General features: G+C 36.9%; 3 protein-coding genes across 5 annotated transcripts; 1 reads left to right on the forward strand and 2 right to left on the reverse strand.

Annotated features, from left to right (window-relative positions):
- Positions 1-3637: 3637 nt before the first annotated feature.
- Positions 3638-7736, forward strand: LOC120337962 (actin-related protein 2/3 complex subunit 2-like). Of its 2 annotated transcripts, XM_039405873.2 has the most exons (9): positions 3638-3747; positions 3824-3971; positions 4153-4266; positions 4363-4478; positions 4630-4723; positions 5252-5378; positions 5746-5947; positions 6259-6309; positions 6978-7736. In XM_039405873.2, exons 1-8 carry the CDS (start codon positions 3674-3676, stop codon positions 6272-6274), a joined length of 891 nt encoding a protein of 296 aa, XP_039261807.1. In that variant the 5' UTR covers positions 3638-3673; the 3' UTR covers positions 6275-6309; positions 6978-7736. The 2 variants fall into 2 exon arrangements, with proteins under 2 accessions (XP_039261807.1, XP_039261806.1); XM_039405872.2 differs by lacking the exon at positions 6259-6309.
- Positions 7683-12793, reverse strand: LOC120337963 (uncharacterized). The gene is made up of 3 exons (XM_039405874.2): positions 12526-12793; positions 8267-8451; positions 7683-7859 (listed from the first exon to the last, which is right to left on the reverse strand). Exons 1-3 carry the CDS (start codon positions 12731-12733, stop codon positions 7782-7784), a joined length of 471 nt encoding a protein of 156 aa, XP_039261808.1. The 5' UTR covers positions 12734-12793; the 3' UTR covers positions 7683-7781.
- Positions 12794-13515: 722 nt separating this feature from the next.
- On the reverse strand, positions 13516-17005 carry LOC120337628 (charged multivesicular body protein 6-like). Of its 2 annotated transcripts, none has more exons than XM_039405488.2 (7): positions 16987-17005; positions 16625-16779; positions 16257-16366; positions 15886-16060; positions 15308-15373; positions 14625-14784; positions 13516-13894 (listed from the first exon to the last, which is right to left on the reverse strand). In XM_039405488.2, exons 2-7 carry the CDS (start codon positions 16691-16693, stop codon positions 13848-13850), a joined length of 627 nt encoding a protein of 208 aa, XP_039261422.1. In that variant the 5' UTR covers positions 16694-16779; positions 16987-17005; the 3' UTR covers positions 13516-13847. The 2 variants fall into 2 exon arrangements, with proteins under 2 accessions (XP_039261422.1, XP_077973045.1); XM_078116919.1 differs by having other exon boundaries at positions 16625-16730; positions 16960-16994.
- Between the last annotated feature and the right edge of the window lie 2122 nt (positions 17006-19127).

Raw genomic sequence — 19127 nt, forward strand, 5'->3', positions numbered from 1 at the left:
TCCTCATTAAAAAAATGAAAATTAAATGTGCTTGCATTTTGGATCGAATAAAACTATACACTGGTTTATTTGACAGATGACTGTTAGTTTAGTTTACAGCGATCTAGAATGCAAATTAATTACAATAATATAACAATGAGCTCATTAAAAAGTGCGTTATCAGCAAATCTTTTGTGATCACGATGTTGTCCCCACAAGCCAAATTAATCATTGTGCCCAACATGGCTCAGTCATCATAGACACGCCACTGTTTGGGTATCTCTCAAGTCCATGCACCGGAAAAAATAACTGGCTTACTACTCCGATCACCATATGATTAATCCGTCTTATCGGCTTTCTTTTCCCCTTGAATAAATATGTAAATCCTCCGCCGCTGGGGTAACATTCTCCGCGATTTCTTTGCCTTTATATCGCACGTGTTTGTTTCTATTCAATATTATAATTCATATTATTTCATCATTATTCATTGTGTGGTTTGTTGTTTTATATTGTAAACTTTTGAATTAAATACGCCCTCTTTTTCAAATATAGCACCCAATTTCAACTGTTTTGAAGCTAAACCAGTACCGAAATACTTCGCTGTCTGTTGGTTACGATGTTTCATTCGCGCTACGTAATCCCTAGGAAGATGAACAATTCCCTGAAACTTTTCCCCAATAAGATGGATGAGTCTTTCGTGACCCCTCATCAACTGCTGTAAGTCAATGTTCACCGTTTCTATTTTTCATGTGGATTATTGCTTTATATTGATTCTTACATTGTGAAAATGAATATCTGTATCTATAATTCATATATATACATGAAACTGAGCCTCCGTTTTTCCAAAAAAACGTATTATCGGGACATGACATTCATAATATATACACAAAATCAAGTTCCGGGGGAGACGCAAGACTTGCGAAGGCATGAACGAAATAACTTCTATTCATTTTGCATTCATTTACTACTGGGGGCTTTTGTGATAAACAATTGCTAATATGCAGCTGAATAAAACGATATATTCTCATACACGGGATCAGTAGTAATAGTTTGAATCCATTAGCATAAACTCACTCTGCATCTAGGATTCTATGTCCAATAAGTATGAAGTTCAATTCCGATCCTCTAAGCAGGGGTGGCCAACACGTCGATCGCGATCGACCGTCGGTCGTTTCATCCTGAGTGGTCGATCGCGCCTGATCTTGAAACGTAACAAAAGACGTAAAAAATTTGTTTTAGACCAATATTCAAGCGGCGCCTATTTTGTGTTCCGAAGAGGCGAATACTGTGCGTGTGCGAAAGACGTTATGTCTGGCGCATATTGGACAAAGCTCGTTTTTACGTAACAGTTTACAAGTTTCGTCACTGATAAATATAAGAAACAAATGGGCCGACTTAGACCAATGAATGTTTCACTTCGGTATTATGTGGAAAATTTTGTTAATTCTGGTGTATAAAAAGTAATATTGGTCACCGTAGCTGGACATTAGAATGACCATATTCAATGTTAATTTATATCAATTCTGAGCGTACCAGACAATTCCGGCGATTCTGCGTGAGCGGTAATACCTCCACTTTATTTTTTTAGGTGATGTCCCCAATTAAAATCGCATAACTTTCCTTAATATCTCCATGAGGCAGATAACGTCAAAATTTGACGCATACGTCAACGCAAACTACGATGAACCCTTTCGGTAATTATATTCACCGCACTCCTAGAGAATCGTCTCTCATTGGGCAGTGAAAAGGTCTATGTCATAATCAGAAATAAAGTAACCCAATGAGCGATTTGACGCCTAAGTTGAGAAACATATAATAGCTTTGCAAAGTCCAACTAAACGATTAGGATTGTTAGGCCTAGAACCTAAAATTTAGTGTAAACTAAGTTCAGTTCAAAGTGGGAGGATTATTAGAAGGATGGCACTCGATAGAAACATCTTTGGTTAGGGTACCAAAAGTACAAATAGTACAACAGAAGTCTTACCATATATCACTTTCTACTTTATGCCCTTGTTGTTGTTGTTGTTGTTGTTGTTGTGAGAAATAAATAGATTTTCTAAGCATTTAGTCCTGGCGCTACTCTTATATGAGAGCAGCGTGTACACGCTTCGTATGACATCCGTTACAATTATTTTGCCAGTGTGCTATCATTTTGGTATTTATAGTTACAGTGTTCCAACCAACGACCGGTTCCAACCCAATATCTAAGAACAATTCCAAAGTATTATCCTCTATAAAGTCGAATTATGTTTTGGATTTGATAACGTGGTTCCACTTGAGTGGTTCCTTGGGAGAGGCTTCACCTTCCGTCTCCTTGCTTAGTTGTTGCAGTGTCTATTCGGCTGGTTGGACATCGCGAGTGATTGTTTGCGTATAATTGAAAGTGTAGCCTTAAAATTGCCGATATTTACCGCACTGAATTATCAGTTTATAAAAAATAGTTTTGTGACAGATCCGCCAAAGTTTACATTGCTTTATACAGTAATATTCTGGAGTACCGGTATCACAAATTTTTCACTTTGATTTTTAATACCCTGATAGCGGTACCAAACAAAAATAGAAGTCCCGATTTAAAAGTGTATTGTGTTTCTAGTACATATATTTCGGTGGAGTTGTGTAACATAGGAAAATAATGTTTGGCATTGAACATTTTCTGAGTTTGATATATCTATATACTGATATACCTGTATACAGATAACGGTAGCAGTTTTTCTGAAAATATTGCACTTATTTCGGTATTACTTCTGATATCTACGTCGTAATACTGTAATAGATGAGACTTACATTTTTTTCTATAATCCAACTGAAACTTGAATTGTATCTTATCCTAGGGCTAAACCAAGAACAGAAGAATAGGGCTGTAGCAGTAACAAAGTGATGAGCTGAAAAATTGGGGTCTCATGTAGTTTCTTACCTAACATACTTCTAGTGGGTGTAACATGACAATTTTTCTACATATCAATCCTAACCCCCACCTGACCACACCATCCAAAAATTACGTCACTACGACGTCACAGTGACGTAATAGAGCCCTTCAAACTATGTGAACTGTCATCCAAGACGCGCAGACGAGAACCCGAAATCGAACAGCCATTTCTCTCGTTTTCTCGTCGCAACGATCCCGATAGGAGAGAGGTCGTTGACGTCAGTCAGTTCTTTATCGTCGGCGCCGATGCTATTTCGGGCGATCGTACAAGTATTTGGCAAGCTCTATGACGTGATTTTGACGTCGTAGTGACGTAATTTTTGGATGGCGTAGTCAGGTGAGGGTTAGGATTGGCATGTCAAAAAATTGTTATGCTACGCCTACTAGAAGTACGTTAGGTACGAAACTACACGAGACCCAAAAATTGTAACGAACAAACCTAATTCATTGAAATGTGAAAATAAAAATGTTTTTTTGGTACAATGGCATAAAGTTCTTCATGACATACCAATGAAAATTTAACCAACTAAGGAATCATAGTAACTTCAGAATTCAAAATCGAGAAAACATTTCACATTGCATTATGTATAAAATTTGCTTGTTAATAAAATTTAGAATGAAACTTTGTTAAGCTATGCTTCCTCAGCTACCACGCTCCTATGCCATTAGGATATCAGTATTGTGTGTTGATGGTTTTTGTTATGTATTAACAATAACTTTGTCATTTGGTTTAGTAATTTAGTAGAATTTGCTCAACATTTCTCCAAGATGATTTTGCTTGAAACACAGAATCGAATAATATCGGATACTTTGACATATAAATTTGAATGTGCAGTAGCAGGGTAAGCTTATTTTTTAAGTTAAATTATTTGTTATTTTTGAAGTTTCAGTGTTACATTTTTATTATTATTTTTAAAGGTCTAAACCAGAATCAATTGATTCAACAATTGCCGATTTTGATGGAGTGTTATATCATATCTCGAATCCAAATGGCGATAAATCAAAAGTCATGGTCAGCATTTCTTTGAAATTTTACAAGGATTTGGAAAACCATGGAGCAAAAGAGGTACATTACTTTGCAGTGAAAGAAATAAACCTTTTTGAGAGTGTGGTGAATAGTTTGGGACCTTTGTGAACAAGACTTGTTATATTTTATGAATTGAATTATGTTCGTTTCACATTTGGTTGTTTATATAATATTGATTACTAAGTTATTAAATACAGTAAATAAAATTATTCTATTTCAGCTTCTAGACAGAGTCTACGGATGTTATCTGACTTCACCTGAGTCTGGACACAGTGTCTCACTGCTCTATGATCTTTCGAACATTCCTAAGGATCACGCCAAAATTGTTGCAGATGTACGTTATTTCAATTCAAATTTTTTTTTCAATTTTCAGATGTAGAATTTACATTGGTACCAGAACAATTGACATTCCCAGTACTTGTTTTTCTAGGCTGCAAGTTTGAAAAGGAATTGTTTTGCATCTGTGTTTGAAGAATATTTTGAAGCACAGGTACAAGGGAAACAAGTGAAAAGAGCTGTCGTCAACTACAGAGATGATGAGACGATGTACGTTTTGAGAAATAATACTCGAATTATACTTTAAGTCTAATTTTTGAAAATACGCCAAACTAGATATTATGGGATATAGTATTTATGTTAGAAGACTCATAATACAGTATAAATACGATTTATTTATGTTTGCTTGTATTTTATTCAGGTATGTGGAAGCTAAGAAAGATCGTGTTACAGTGATATTCAGCACTGTTTTTAAAGATGATTCTGATATCATCTTTGGAAAAGTATTTATGCAGGTAATTAAATTAACATATGAACCTAAGTATAGGTAGGCCATATTATGTAGAATTATATCTTTGGCCATTAGAAAATAATAAAAGCCCCATCATTTGCTGCTTGTTAGGAGCCGTCTTCACAGAGAGAAATTGTGACAAAAACACCACATAGCATATTAGCTATTTACGAGTTTATCCACACTTTTTAAGTAAATATTGAAGCAGGAAGATATTTGAGCGCTCCAGAAGTATGTGTACCAATATGTAGGTAACTAATTTTATTCGCCTACATCAAGTTGTATAAAGGGACTGAAAACTATGGGCAGGGGGTATATTCGTTAAACAGACAGTCCCTGAAATCGTAATAGAACTAAAATAAGGAAAATCAGAATAAAACTATGGCCTGACCCTAACCTGGTACACACACTATGGGAGTGCCGATGTTTGACCAAGTATATTTGGATACATGTTCCTGAATTGTACTAGGAATCAGTCAGGGATTTGTATTACTTAAACATGATATGCAGGCTGTATGAAATATTGTAATAGGAATTCAAGGAAGGCCGCCGAGCAAGTGCCAGTGCACCCCAGGTTCTTTTCACTCATAAAGAACCTCCACTGGAATTGAAGGGACAGGATGCTGCAGTTGGTGATAACATTGGATACATTACTTTTGGTAAGATTTTGTTTCCTTCTGCTAAAATCTACTAATTCCAATTGTAGTTAAGTTCCAATAATTAAAACTAAATCAGATATTGTATTATGTAACCCACTACACAGGAAATTTATTTGATCATTACAATTATAACATAAAGCCATTTACCCCTCAACATGGCTGATCAGCTTCTATATCAATGCCCAAATTTTTCTAGGACTAGGACACTGCTAAGCATTCTTTTCATCCTTATTTTTAAAGTTTAAAGAGGCTGTCTGAGTGTCAACTGTCATTATGGATACATAAGTCTACAATCGCAATTCTTTTTCTACATTTGCTGAAATCAAATATTGTGTAGCTGCTATGTATGTTTTATTTGTATTTCTAGTTCTGAATACTCGACACACCAACCCTGCTAATCGTGACAATACAATTGATCTCATCCACACATTCCGAAACTACTTGCATTATCACATCAAGTGCAGCAAGGCTTACATTCACACAAGAATGCGAGCAAAGACTTCGGATTTCCTTAAAGTTCTCAACCGTGCCAGGCCTGACCAAGCAGTAAAAGAGAAGAAAACAATGTCGTAAGTTAAGAGTGTATCTAGAAATGGGGTGATTCTATTACCGGTTTATTTTATTTTGTTGATTTTGCTTACATCAAGATTTAATCAGTATTAATATACCATAATCGCATTTTAATTTTTTTTTTTAGTAACAAAATTTATGCAGTTTTGTGATTAATGAAAAATTTTTTTATATTATTTTGAGATTTTTATTTGCTTCTTTGTTTTTATTGTTGAATTGTTTTTAGTAGCAAATTTAATCATAAATGCTGATTGCAGGCTTTTTTTTTTTAATTGTGATTTTATCCCTAATTTTTGTTTTGCATGAACAGAGGAAGAAGTTTTTAATGTCAACGAAATGCACTATTTTCATTGTTTGAAAGGTTTGTATTTGCACTTTTTTTCTGGAATTATTTTGCTGCTTAAAAAATCCTAATGATTACATAACCAAGAAATTTTTAAGTTGATTTTGTTTTCCACATGTTGGAGTTGTAAACATTATGCTTCTGGGATAATCGGACTGTGAAGTCAAAGTTCAAAAAGTGACTCAGAATTCGATTTCCGGCTCGGGACTACCGTATAAAATTTTACCTACAATAACTTTGCTGTTTGCTACCTTTTTTATTTCATTCCGAAATCTTGACTGAGGACTCTTAGCATTCAGAAATCTATAGTTGGATAGTGTCTGTGGGCAGTGAAATACATTTAGATTTCTGGTTTCAAAACCAGGAAAAAGCACATAAAACTATCGAATGAATAGGGTGGCCATTTCCTGGGAAAAGTTGGACTAGCAATTACAAAATAATTGATAAGCCAAACTACCTTAAAAATTAACACCCCTTTAAAAATATGAACTGAGTTTCCTGTTTTCATATTCATTAATACATGTACGCACGCGTTGAAATGTTTTGGTTATAATCAGCAATCTCATTTCATGAAAGTATCAAGATTTTGAAGGATGCATATTGTAACAAATTTAAGAAAAGATTACCAATTCCTACTGTTGCGAAAAAAAGTATATTTGTCATTAATTGCTTCTTTTCATATTTAGGGGCAAGACATTCAACCGTTGATGTGTAATGATTAAACTACATTTTATACATATCTACATATTACCCAAGATTCCAAGAAGAATAATCAACATCTTTAAAATCTAATAATTATAATCTAATCAGTGTAATATTGATTGAAGATTTTTCCAATAATGAATCGAACATTTCGTGGCTATGCCTGGAATGCTTCAACATCAAAATGAATAACTGCAGATTATTTTATTCCATTATGATGATCCTTATATATAGGGAAAAGTTTGGGTACTCCCGAAATATGGTACCAAGATGGCGCACAGCCTGAAATATGTGTACCAGGTTAGGGTTCAGGTTGTGCGTCATCTTGGTACACATACTTCCGGAGCGCCAAGGTTTGTACTACATAGCTAGCTATGCCAACATAGTTTAACTTCCGATGTAAAAAATAACAATACATTTAGCATAAAAACAGTATGGCTGTCTACTACAGGGTAGTTGCATAGGTTTATTGCTATATATTGGAAGTTTACGTTGGAGTCTTCTTCGATTTATCATTTATTTTATATTGTATTGATCATGCGCTAATTCTGCTGCTTATGATTGTCTTTTGCCCACTAGCACAGATAATTTAATGTGATTGTTTGGGAATTGTTGAGGAAATTTATTATTTCGTAATGAGCTTATATATCCTGCACTGCATTTAATATTATTGTGTGGGAAACTGAATAAAACATAACAATACTGAAAGTTTTATTCGCAAATATATTCCAAAAACAAACAAATTTACATTTTTTTTTATTTCATGTAGAAACTTTGTAGTTCAGGTGTCAGTCCCGTGAAATTGATTGTCCCTCGTTGATAGCTTGTTTAACCCAAGACTCCTCTCGTTGCCTTTCATTTAATTCCTGGAAATAGTCGATGTATATTAAGAAGCAAACAACTGCAGGGTTTCGCCCAGCTTTGGGGCTATTAGTTATAGCAAGTATGCGTACAATTGAAATTCATGTAACTCGATAACTTGCAAGCAACGTTTTTTTTATAATCATCTGTCATTTTAAGAAACTCGTAATTTACGCTCCACTTCAGCCCTTCCATAGAGGTAGATAGTAGTTGAAACTAATTAAGTTATTAAACTTAGTCATTTTTATTTTTTAAAAGGATACCCCAACACTCTCTTGTGCCCGAGTTACTAATTACTACAAGCATTGAAATGACTAATTTATTTTTTTTTGGCGGGCAACGTTTGCGTTTTAGATAAATAGAATAAAAAGATGAAAGATGCTTCCAGATAAATATGTACAGTCCCACTTACATTACGCAGTTGCGCAATCAATAGGCACGGCACAATGCATCCCAAACAGTTATCGTCTGAAACGAGTCCTGGTATGGTATTATTTTGCCTATAGATTGTCTTTGCTTTGCCAACAGAATGACTCGACCCGTACCACAATGGCGAAAGAAGGCATAGCAGTGTGTGTCTGGATTTTTCTCCCAAGCCTGGAAGAAGTGGAAAATATTTAAAATAGAGAACTTCTGACTAACAGTAACATCTTTACCACACTTCCCTGTTTTAATTTAAAGTGCGACTCTACTCTTATCCCTCATCAAAGCAAATAATTGAGATTAAAGTAGTAGCACACATAAAAAACAGCAATGTAACGGAGATAGAAAGACTAGGAAAGCGACCAAAATCTTATCTGAGATTGAAATGTAAATTTATTATCACGCAGACGAAGTCAACATTTTTATAAACATAATCTGATAAAGAAAATTGCTTTAACTTTTAACAGTGATTTAACATCGTTTTGTGCGGGTCGGTGTGCATGACTGATAAAGATCATCTAGCTAGGGCCTAGGCACCCGACCCTTTTGTGTATGTGCTCACCATGGCATATTATACTACCGTAGAGAAAGGCAAATAAGAGTAAATATATAAAATATAAAAAGGAAACGAATAAATGAGTTGGCAATTTTGAGTTATTATGGAGACAATTTAAGATTTTGAGAGGTCATGTATTGTTTGAAACTGGTCCTGAAAAATTATAACAATCATAAAGAGTTTGGTTTCATTATTTAATTGAATAATTCATTGGACACAGACTGAAAAACAAAAAATAAGGACAAGTAAGTATTATCATCACGGATTCAATATGCCCTCACTTCTAGCAATAGATTAATTCATTTCGCCTATATATGACAATTTGTACCAACGAGTCTTAAACGGGTTCAAAGCTCTAATTCGTCACGAGGCAGTCGTTTACTCTTCGTGGGGATTGCGGGTTCGAATCATGTTGTGGCGATTGTCGATTTTGTCTTGGGGCAGTGCTCGTCAACCGGGTTTGTAGTACACCCCAGGGTGTACCAAAAAGTCCGAAGGGTGTACCACATCGATAGGGTGTACCGAATGTTGTAGGCCGTAGGGTACACACTAACACATGATATGCTAATTTAATACTCTATGTCTCTATGGTAAAGGCAATGCTATGTACGCGTAATAACTATCTAACTAACACTAACCTATACGTGTTTATCTATGCATAACATATGTCTGGCATTTCTGATATCTTCGCCAGTGTGTTTACTGCGGCTAGCTTTTAAATGAGTTTATAAGCAGACTTTTAGTATTTCATTCAGGCTGAAGTATGTTTCGTGAATTTGGCGTGATTGTTTTGGGCCATCTACATCCGAAGGTCGGTTCTTTTCATCGCGCATGTATCAAGTCTTGCGCTCTGGTGGAAATCGATGTTTGTTTAAGTTGTTTTTTTCATCGCGAAACTGCGCGTTCTGTACGACAAACTCGAGAGCTACTGTGCGATCATCGGCGACAAGACGGAATTATTTGGCAGCCCAAATTTCCAAATTATCTCTCATTTTGATTATTATCTCGTGTCGCCTTTGATCGTCCTTATCGTCAGCATATAATAAAAAGTGAACAATTTCTTTGCTACTGGTTTCGGGGTTCGTTGTATTATTCTGTCGTGTCTATGTTATTTAACGTTAAATAAAATAAAACTCATGAAATGTCATCTCTGCGAATCGGTTAAAAATTCTGATAAAATTGACTTAATGCCATTTCTCCATATTCAAATTAATATATCCGTTCGTATTCGAAGTTGTATTGATGCTTCGAAATTTATAAAACGGCCTACTGAAAAGTTGTTGAAATTCACGTGACATTGGCGAACATTATGCTCATTTAGGAATTGAAACAACATCATAGCCACTGAAACATATAAATATAAAACATTATAACGCAAATATAAAACTCTATTTTAACGTCTCTGTCTGTTAGCGAAAAGTGTGTGCAGATTCTTGTGTGTTCGTAAGAAAATCGCAAGTGCGTTGTGCTGTACAAGCGTTTGATTCAGCAACGTACCATGTCCAGGCCACGTCTTACCAGACATAAGTAAACTGCAAATATAACACTCGATTTGGACGTCTTGGCTGATGTTCAAGTTTGGTAAAAACGTTTGCGGCCCGCAATGAATTTCCCCCTGTGAAAGTGGCCCGCGACACTGAAAAGGTGGGTTGAGTCTGATGCAGATACTCTAATGCAGTGGTTCTCAACCGAGCAGCTTTGAATTATTCCAACAATTCACTTTTGAGTTGACTGAATTATGCCAGCAACGCTTTTTCTTTATCGTTCATATTCACACTGTATGTATTCGCTGGACGAGTTCGCTACGGCCTACCTAAATCGAAGCGAGAAGGGCATGTTTTCGCCCGTTTCGCCTTTTACGTCCACAACGCATTTAAAAACGGCAACGAAGGGAGCGTAATATGATACTGGATGATACTATTGCCATCTGTTATATGTGTTGACTTGAGACATAATCTCAAGTTTTATGGCTCATTTATCAAGTTTTCAATAAATATTTAAGCATGTCGAAGCGAAAGTATACCTCCTAATACATTCGCCCGGTGTTTGCAACAGTGCAGTGGAGGCAATAATTAAACCAGATCTCGCGATTTTGCATGCAATTAATACATTGTTATCGCACATAATTAATATGTTGAAACTTTGCACGACAGTCTAATAATTGATATAGTACCATAAAAGACTTCCATACCGCGTTTCTTGTGGCATTGTTCTCCGTCTCCAAAAAGAGAGTTTTGTTGGTGGTATGCGACCGGAGTAAAAAACACAAAAATGGTACGTTGTCAGTAAAAGGTTGAGAACCACTGCTTTAATAAAAGGGGCACTGAAAACAAGGTTATTACCTCGCTTTGCACAAATGCCTGATGGAATCCAAGAGCAACGTTCATATTAACTAAATAATAAACCATTGCGTCGAAATAAACATATATATAACATCTAAACAATGAGTTTTTTACGTATTAAAAATGTAGGATGGGCGGGGTGTACCAGATTTGGAGAAAGTGTAAAAAGGGTGTACCATTAAAAAAAGGTTGACGAGCACTGTCTTAAGGTAATTAGCGTAACGTCTGACCGGCCATGGCGGATAGGACCAGTGGCCATATGGTTACATTAGAACAGGGCCGTCCATCCCGTGTCTATTATTCGAGTGATGCAGTACGCAAAGATGTGATACATACGATTTGTTTATTTTCCTGAAATGCGCTCCGCCAGCCCTTTCAAACGAGCCATAAGTGCCATTTGAATCGAAGCCAACTGGGAGGAGATATCAATACATAAAGGTGCCATAGTCGCTACGTACATACATAAAAACAATACATACACACATGCAAGCAAGCTACTTCGTGGCAGAAATAATCGCAATACAATCGAAGCCATTCTCAACTTGAGAATTCGTTAAGGAATGTATTCTTCGAGTTGCCAATGTTTTATGTCTGGAAATAAAAGAGGCTTTCGCAAAAATAGACAGGCGTTTCTCGTCGTGTTCGGAAGAACTTCGGAATTCTATAGCAGAAACTTTGATTGCAAATACGGAAAAGTTTTCATCATATTCATTGGCGCTTGGCAAAGGATCTGACATCAAGTTTACTGCTAATCATGCGGGGAGTTGATGATGAATTTGAAATTACCGAAGAGCTCTCAGCCATTGTCCCAGTTAAGGGCACGACTACGGGCATTTGTTGGGAGCTGCGATGAAAATGATCAAGCGTCTTGGCTTGTCTTTGGCGAATCTTTCTGGAATCACCACTGAGGGCGCCCCGTCAATGGTTGGGAAACAACAGTTTTATTGTTCTAATTCTAATAAAAGTTTGACGCTAGGGTATTGTTCGTTTTTTCATTAATCTGAAGCCAGTATGGGAAAACTAAAACATAACTAGACTACCATGTTTAGTGGCCCGCGCACTGATTAGTAAACTAAATGTTGCCTATCGGCCAAAAAGGTTGGACGATCCTGCATTAGAAGTTTCAAGCGTCTGTATTGGGAACCGACGCCGGAGAACAAACTGAGTGGACCAGGTTATGAAAATCGAAAACAGTACGTCAGAAACACTAGTTCTTGAACATGTATCCCGTCTCTGCTATACTGTTTAGCGTTAATTATTATGCAGATACTGTTAAATTTTTGAGGCAAATAAAAGACATACATAAACATCGTTTCGTGGCATGCAACACGTCGTAAATTTAGTACGTACCTATTTCTTCAGCATTTTCACCATGGGCAATGCAAGGAGTAACAAACGATTTCAAACAAACAGTCGGGTTGTAAAGGCAATCCACACATCTGAAAGTAAAGTTTCCTTCTCTTTGAATAACAAGTAAATCTTGGGTATCACTGCGGATTATTGCTCTTTTTTCAGCTTCCACTTCGGCCCTATGGACCACTTTTCCTTGCCTTTGCATTATGTGTAATTAACACTAAAAACCCCGTTTAAAGAATTTGTTCGCAGCAGATCTCGTTTGAGAGATTAGGGTTTTTGACGTCATAATGGTTTAGCCTAAATTAATCTATTAGGTAACAAACAGTTTTTTTCAGACCTTTGACCCCAAAGCCAATCTCATCATTTTAACCCGGCGAGGAAGGCGCACTACGGCCTCTCGTCCGGTTACCAGTCCAAGTCGAATATGGGATTAGTTGGCCAGTTATTTGTTTCAGACCCATAATTTTGATGGTATAGGAAGTCGTAACCGACCAGTGTTTACGAACCCACGCAGGGTAAACAGAGGTGCGATCAGCGTATTCCTTACGTTTAGCACCATGCGTCACCCGCCGCTCCCGAAATGTGCCAAGATAACTTCATTGTAACACAATACTAAAGATCAATGCAATGTTTATCGAATTGTGCAATAATGTCCCCTACTCCACAATGTCCCATTTTCAAGAGAATTTGGTCAAAGCGCTCGCTAACTCAGCAGAAGTAAAGGAGACTTATCTCCGAGCAATGTTGCGGTGATTCACAGAAGCCACACATGATTGTGGCGGTGCATTATGTGCCAGTAGATGACGATTAACGCGAAATGTGATTCAATCAAGACGACTAACGAGCGGTACTAAGCTAGAAAATGTATAATCAATATAGTCAAAAAAAATTTTAGCTGCAACTCCCGAGTGCAAAACAAGACCCAGACTGAAGCTCTGTGAAAATCAACACCATTATTTCCCACAAATTGTGTCACAATGAATGCACACTTCTACTGCACAATATATATTTGTAATTTGTCAGATACAATATAATACATAAATTAAGTTAAAAATAGCGACTGATTGGAAATTTCTTAAAAGGCAAATCTGAACTCTTAATAATGGGCACATAAGTCAATGTTAGAAATTCTCATAAAATAAATATAATGTGTACAAAAAAATTAGTTCCGATTCTGAACATGCCATGTTACCGCTCGAAAACCACAGAATGTTGTTGAATGCTTGATTGTTTCATTACATCACAGGCAATAAGCGATCAGTGTTTTCGAAACTCTCACTATTTTAATTGTACCAGGAGTAGCAAATCAGTGTTGTTCAAGATGCTTCCAAAGCCACCCTTTCTTGCCGAGGTTCCTTTGATTCTGTCATAATAAAAAAATGATACAATATTGTAAAAATTTGACAGCATTCTGCAATGCTCATACAAAATCTTTCCAGAGAGAAAATGATGGAAGAGAACATAAGTCCAACCTGACGCATAATATGCAAAAGCAAGACGTGTAAGAAATTGCGTAGGCTTGTCCCTTGTACAGAGCCGTATTCGGGGTGAAGGTGCGAGAATTCGAACTCATGAAAAGATCATTTCCCTGATTCAGTATATATGGCTGCTTCATCTTATTAGTTATTTGATGCTGAGAGCATGTGTCAAATTGACTTCTTACAAGCTGGCAACAAGAATTTCCTCTGGAAGATAAATGAGGTTTGAGCAGGGGTGTGCAACATGTGGCCCACAAAGAAAAATTGTGCGGTCCACAGAGAAGTGCCAATTTTAAAAGGTGTGCGGCTCGCAAAACGGGTTTTTAATTCGGTTTATTCTGCAACGAGCGAGTTATTCCAATCCCTTTGCGTGGCAAAGCCTATACCTGACTGGGTCAAATTTATCATCTATTTCTATGAAGTTACAATGCCCTAACAGCAAGCTTGTGCGAAGCAAACAATACATGTCATAAGATCAATAACCAAAATGTTTGTGCATGCAACTACTAGAAAGCCTTGTTAAATGAAGGTGCGGCCTGTAGTTTCACCCAGTTATTTGTATCTGGCCCGCCTGTATCAAATGTTGCACACCTCTGAGTTAGAAGATTTACTTACTCTCTTGTTGTTTAACTTGTGGTTCTTCTGTTGGAACATCTGGTAAATTGGGTATTTGGTCAATCTGTTTTTCTGTTGATGATGTAATAGCTTCTAATTCGGCCAGTATATCACTTTCATCTTCATCTGATATGGATCCCGCAAGAATGTCGGTCAATTGCTTAAATTGAATTAAAATATAAACTTACCAAAAAAACTGAAAACATCCAAAAATAGGAATAAACAATTTTCTTCAGAACAATAGGATAGAAAAAATACTCCGAAATCATATCAGTAATTTCAATGTTTATCTTTTAATTAAACAAAATAGAGAGATAACATTAGCCGTACAGTACAGTTCCAAACTTCGAATAGGAATTTCACATTTGTACCGAGAAACAGAAAAATGATAAGACTACATTCATACTTATTTGTCAATCTATCTAAGGTACGGAAAAAGTCAATTAGTTATTTATTTTAAATGAGCGGATTTATTGCATAGCTATGATAATTACCCCACAATGTCAGGGAGTCCAGCCATCCTTTCATATATTATTATCTCCCATGGGATTATGTGACCTTGTGCAGAGTATTCAGCGTTAATATGTCAAGTGTATCTCTCAAGTCAACGATACAACTTTGGCAAACATGTTTATAGGTATATCTGATATAGTAAGTAGTTCATGGAATAAGAAAATTGATACCTGCTGATATTCAATTGCTTCTCTAGTGTCATCCATTATTTGCTCTGCCTCTTCTAATGACATTAACTAGGATTAGAAATAAATATTATTGATATGTAAAAAGAGTAAGGGTAGACAAAATCAATAGGTCTATATAATTTTCTGAATTGAATCTAATATCTTTATAGGTTTTCAAACAACAAACCAATTCTGCAAAATGATGGATAAAAGATTTGAACTGCAGCTTATATTTATGATTAAGTAAAACATTAATTTTACCTAAAATCTTGAAGATTCTGTGGAGACAATAAAGATGCATATTCGATTCTCAGGGTACAACTAATTTGTTTACATAATTTGATTTAAATTTACTTGGACAGCCTTAATAACTTATGAGTAATACAATAATGGTACTAAACAATAGTTATAAACATGACTGTGAAGTCAGAGTGGAATTAGAAATTTCGAATTCCAAGGTGGTGAAACTAGAATCGAAGGTAAAGTTTTGTCAACGAGGTGCCGGGAGTCGTTTTCAAATGTCGAGGTCAGGTATAAGTTCTCCATGACACCAAATCTCTGAGTATAACTAGTAAAAGTACCTTGTGAATGTCTTTTAAAGCTTGATTTCCAACTTTGAGACCTTCAAATACTTTGTTTTCCATTTGGGCAAATTCAATATCATTTGCTAAAGTTTCCATATTTTCTATTTGTTGTGCTGTTTTCTCAGCCAAATTTTCTTGTCTCTTCTTCTTTTTCAACAACAAAAGAGCCTTGCTGAAACAAACAGAAAACAATTTAAATGGAACAAATGTCGAATAAAATGAACTAATTATTTTTCAACCTGACTTAATTACATGGCCCAGATGACTCAAAAATGGTTGAGGAAGTCACAACTGACCAGCACACCATCATACAAGAAATTCGAACCTGCAACCACACGGTTTTGACTTTGGACATAAAATGCACCAACCTTTTTTTCCCATCTTTCAATAATTGTTTGGCTAAATTTTTCAGTTTTTCCTGCTCTGCATCAATTTTTCTCTGGTACATTCGTAACTGATCTCTTTGCTTCTTTAATTCCTGTACAAATAAAATACCAACGATCAATACCAAACAATTAACACTTCATTCGAATTTCGGTGTAAGGACCAAATTAGAGAAGTTAAGAGTCTCTACCAAGACAGGAATCATACAACTACACAGACTTTTCCAATAACTCTTGGGCCAACAACCGTGTTAAATCACTGAATTAAGTTACACCATGCCAGCATACAATGCACTCAACACTCTGACAATGGAACTATTACAGTATTAGAAAACAATAAAACATATCCCAACCAGAATGGCTCTGTCTTGATCAGTAACTCGAGATTCTGGCTTCTTCTTACTTGAAAACAAGCCCCCCATAGTTGAGACCAGATTTATCGGCAAAAGATGTCTCTGGCTGCTTAAATGTATTCAGAATGTATTCAAGAATAAGATCTGAAGGTAGCCTATAAATAAAAAAATATGTCACATAACTTCCTCATATGAAAGCAACTTAATTTAAGCTTATATCAATACCTGTACCGGTACCAGACAAAAATATTATTTATTCAGTGGCTTTGGCAGCCTAGTAAAAGTTTGAGTTGAGTTTTTAAAGAGATATTTCGCTACCGTACGCCGTACGGTACCTTATAACCCTGTGTAACATTACGTACCGCTTATGCATTCGATATGAAATAATGTTTCAGACAGCTCACAACTAAGATAAATGAAACTCCCGCCCCAAGGCTTTTAGATCCAATATTAAAAGTGCCTATGAAACTTTTGTTGACATTGGTAAGTTACTTTCCTCTATTCCAAATATTGGTTATACTTATTTTTGGAGGCGCGGTTCTTACCACTTCATGGCAGCTCCTGCCACGAACGTACCGATACGTACCGCGGCGTCTCTTGCTACCGGTATGGTTTTATCGCGCTATTACCGGTATATTTACTTACAAAGTTATGTCATGTCATAATGTGGAAATATATCTACCTAAACCTAACCCCAAATACTGTATTCATAAGAAAAGCGTTTCAAGCAGCCCTGCTATTACAGCCGACATGCCGTGGTTACCGGTACGGCAGCAAAATTGGTGGTATTCTATTTGCTGCCGTAACCACGGCACCTTTAAATAGTTTTATAGTAGGGTATATCATTGAGGTGTTGTATAGGTTTACTGTATAGTCATTTTGGTTTGTGGCAGCCAAAAAGTCAGTCGCCGTGGGTTTGGTCCTGGTTTGGCTATAGCGGCCATGGTTTGGAAATCCCGCCACGGTTTTGCGGCAGCTCTAGACGCCACAAAATACTTGAAACTGCACTTGTATTTTTGATAACATTTTTTGCATTTGCATATTTTGTTTACTAAGTAATTTACTTTGAGTTTCTTGAGTTTTTTTTTAATTTTTCTATATCTCTGTAGTTAGGTGGTTGCACATGTTGTAGGTGGTTGCACGTGTGACAATTAATTCAATACTTCTAGGCGAGTGAACATTTACGGTACCGCTTCATTTCAATAGTGTTTGTACCTATAGCTGTAGTGTAGAGAGTCCATAACGTCAGAACGTTTTGTTTGCTCTCCTGATTCTATATTGTGATTTTATCAATTATAAACTTTCCTCCTACACGGAATAAAAATTTAAATCCAACTCACCTTTAAACTGTGACTGAAAGGAAAGGTTCATATTACTACCGTTTTCTTTGTGGCCCACGTGCAGACATGATTGTATTGCAGCAGAATCATAGTCAGTTCAACATTTTATCGAACAATATTAGCTTGTATCTGCTTTTCAATTAAAATATATACTATTCTATCTTCGACCCACTTTCCTATCTCCCTAAACTCTTTTATTCTCAACCCACTGTCCTCTCTATCCCCAGCCCACTGCTCCATTACTCCCACCTTCATACCTCAACCTCCTCCTCGGCCCAATGTCCTATCACCCTCAGCTTTCCTATCCTCGACTCACTGTCCTATCTCCACCAGCCTTTCTCCCCTCTACTTATCTATCTCCGACCCACTGTCCTATCTCTCTCACATTCCTATTCTCGACCCACTGTCCTATCTCCCTCAACTTCTTATTCTCGATCCACTACCCATCTGTCCCACTTTCCTATCCTCGACCCAATGTCATATCTCCCTCAACTTTCTATCCACGACCCTATCTCTCTCACCTTCCTATCCTCGATCCACTGCCTATCTATCTCAACCTTCCCATTCTCGACCCACTGTCCTATCTCCCTCAACTTCCTATTCTCGATCCACTACCCCATCTCTCTCATCTTCTTATCCTAGGTCCACTGACCTCCATCTCTCTCAACTTCCAATCCACGGTCCACTACCCTATCCCTCTCACCTTTCTATCCCGGATCCTACCTATCTCAACTTCCCTAAGCTCTGTCACTGTCCTATCTCCCTCAACCTTTCTAAGCTAGACCCACTGTCCTATCTCCCTCAACTTCCTATCCACGAACCACTGCCCTATCTCTCCCGCTTCACTATCCTCGACCCACTGCCTTATCTCCCTCAAGTTCCTATTCTCGATCCATTACCCCATCTCTCTCACCTTCCTATCCCCGATCCACTACCTATCTCCCTCATCCTTCCTATCCTCGACCCACCGCCCTATACTACCCCGCACCTAAACTAACCGCGCTTTACCCAAGCTCCGACGGTAACACCCAACATTTTTCATGCTTGTGATTATTCAAACTCTCAGGTTTTATACGGCTCGAGTATGCCAATGAAATGATGGAAGCGTACGTCGACGAATCAAGCCTATAAAGTTGACGGCATTCGTGACATTTGAATATGAA

This window comes from Styela clava, chromosome 10 (assembly GCF_964204865.1).
Source record: "Styela clava chromosome 10, kaStyClav1.hap1.2, whole genome shotgun sequence".
NCBI classification, from domain to species: Eukaryota; Metazoa; Chordata; class Ascidiacea; order Stolidobranchia; family Styelidae; genus Styela; species Styela clava.

Bases quoted from the DNA above. Each gene is read 5' to 3' on its own strand.
- LOC120337962 (XM_039405872.2), top strand. From the start codon at position 3,674: ATGATTTTGCTTGAAACACAGAATCGAATAATATCGGATACTTTGACA. The intron at 4,267-4,362 runs GTACGTTATTTC...TTGTTTTTCTAG, and splicing joins ACGCCAAAATTGTTGCAGAT to GCTGCAAGTTTGAAAAGGAA. The intron at 5,948-6,977 runs GTAAGTTAAGAG...TTTCATATTTAG, and splicing joins AAAGAGAAGAAAACAATGTC to GGGCAAGACATTCAACCGTT.
- LOC120337963 (XM_039405874.2), bottom strand. From the start codon at position 12,733: ATGCAAAGGCAAGGAAAAGTGGTCCATAGGGCCGAAGTGGAAGCTGAA. The intron at 8,452-12,525 runs GTACGTACTAAA...CACTTCTTCCAG, and splicing joins TGAAAATGCTGAAGAAATAG to GCTTGGGAGAAAAATCCAGA. The intron at 7,860-8,266 runs GTAAGTGGGACT...GACTATTTCCAG, and splicing joins TGATTGCGCAACTGCGTAAT to GAATTAAATGAAAGGCAACG.
- LOC120337628 (XM_078116919.1), bottom strand. From the start codon at position 16,979: ATGTTACACAGGGTTATAAG. The intron at 16,731-16,959 runs GTACCGTACGGC...ACATTTAAGCAG, and splicing joins ATGTTACACAGGGTTATAAG to CCAGAGACATCTTTTGCCGA. The intron at 16,061-16,256 runs GTTGGTGCATTT...TGTTTGTTTCAG, and splicing joins TTGAAAGATGGGAAAAAAAG to CAAGGCTCTTTTGTTGTTGA.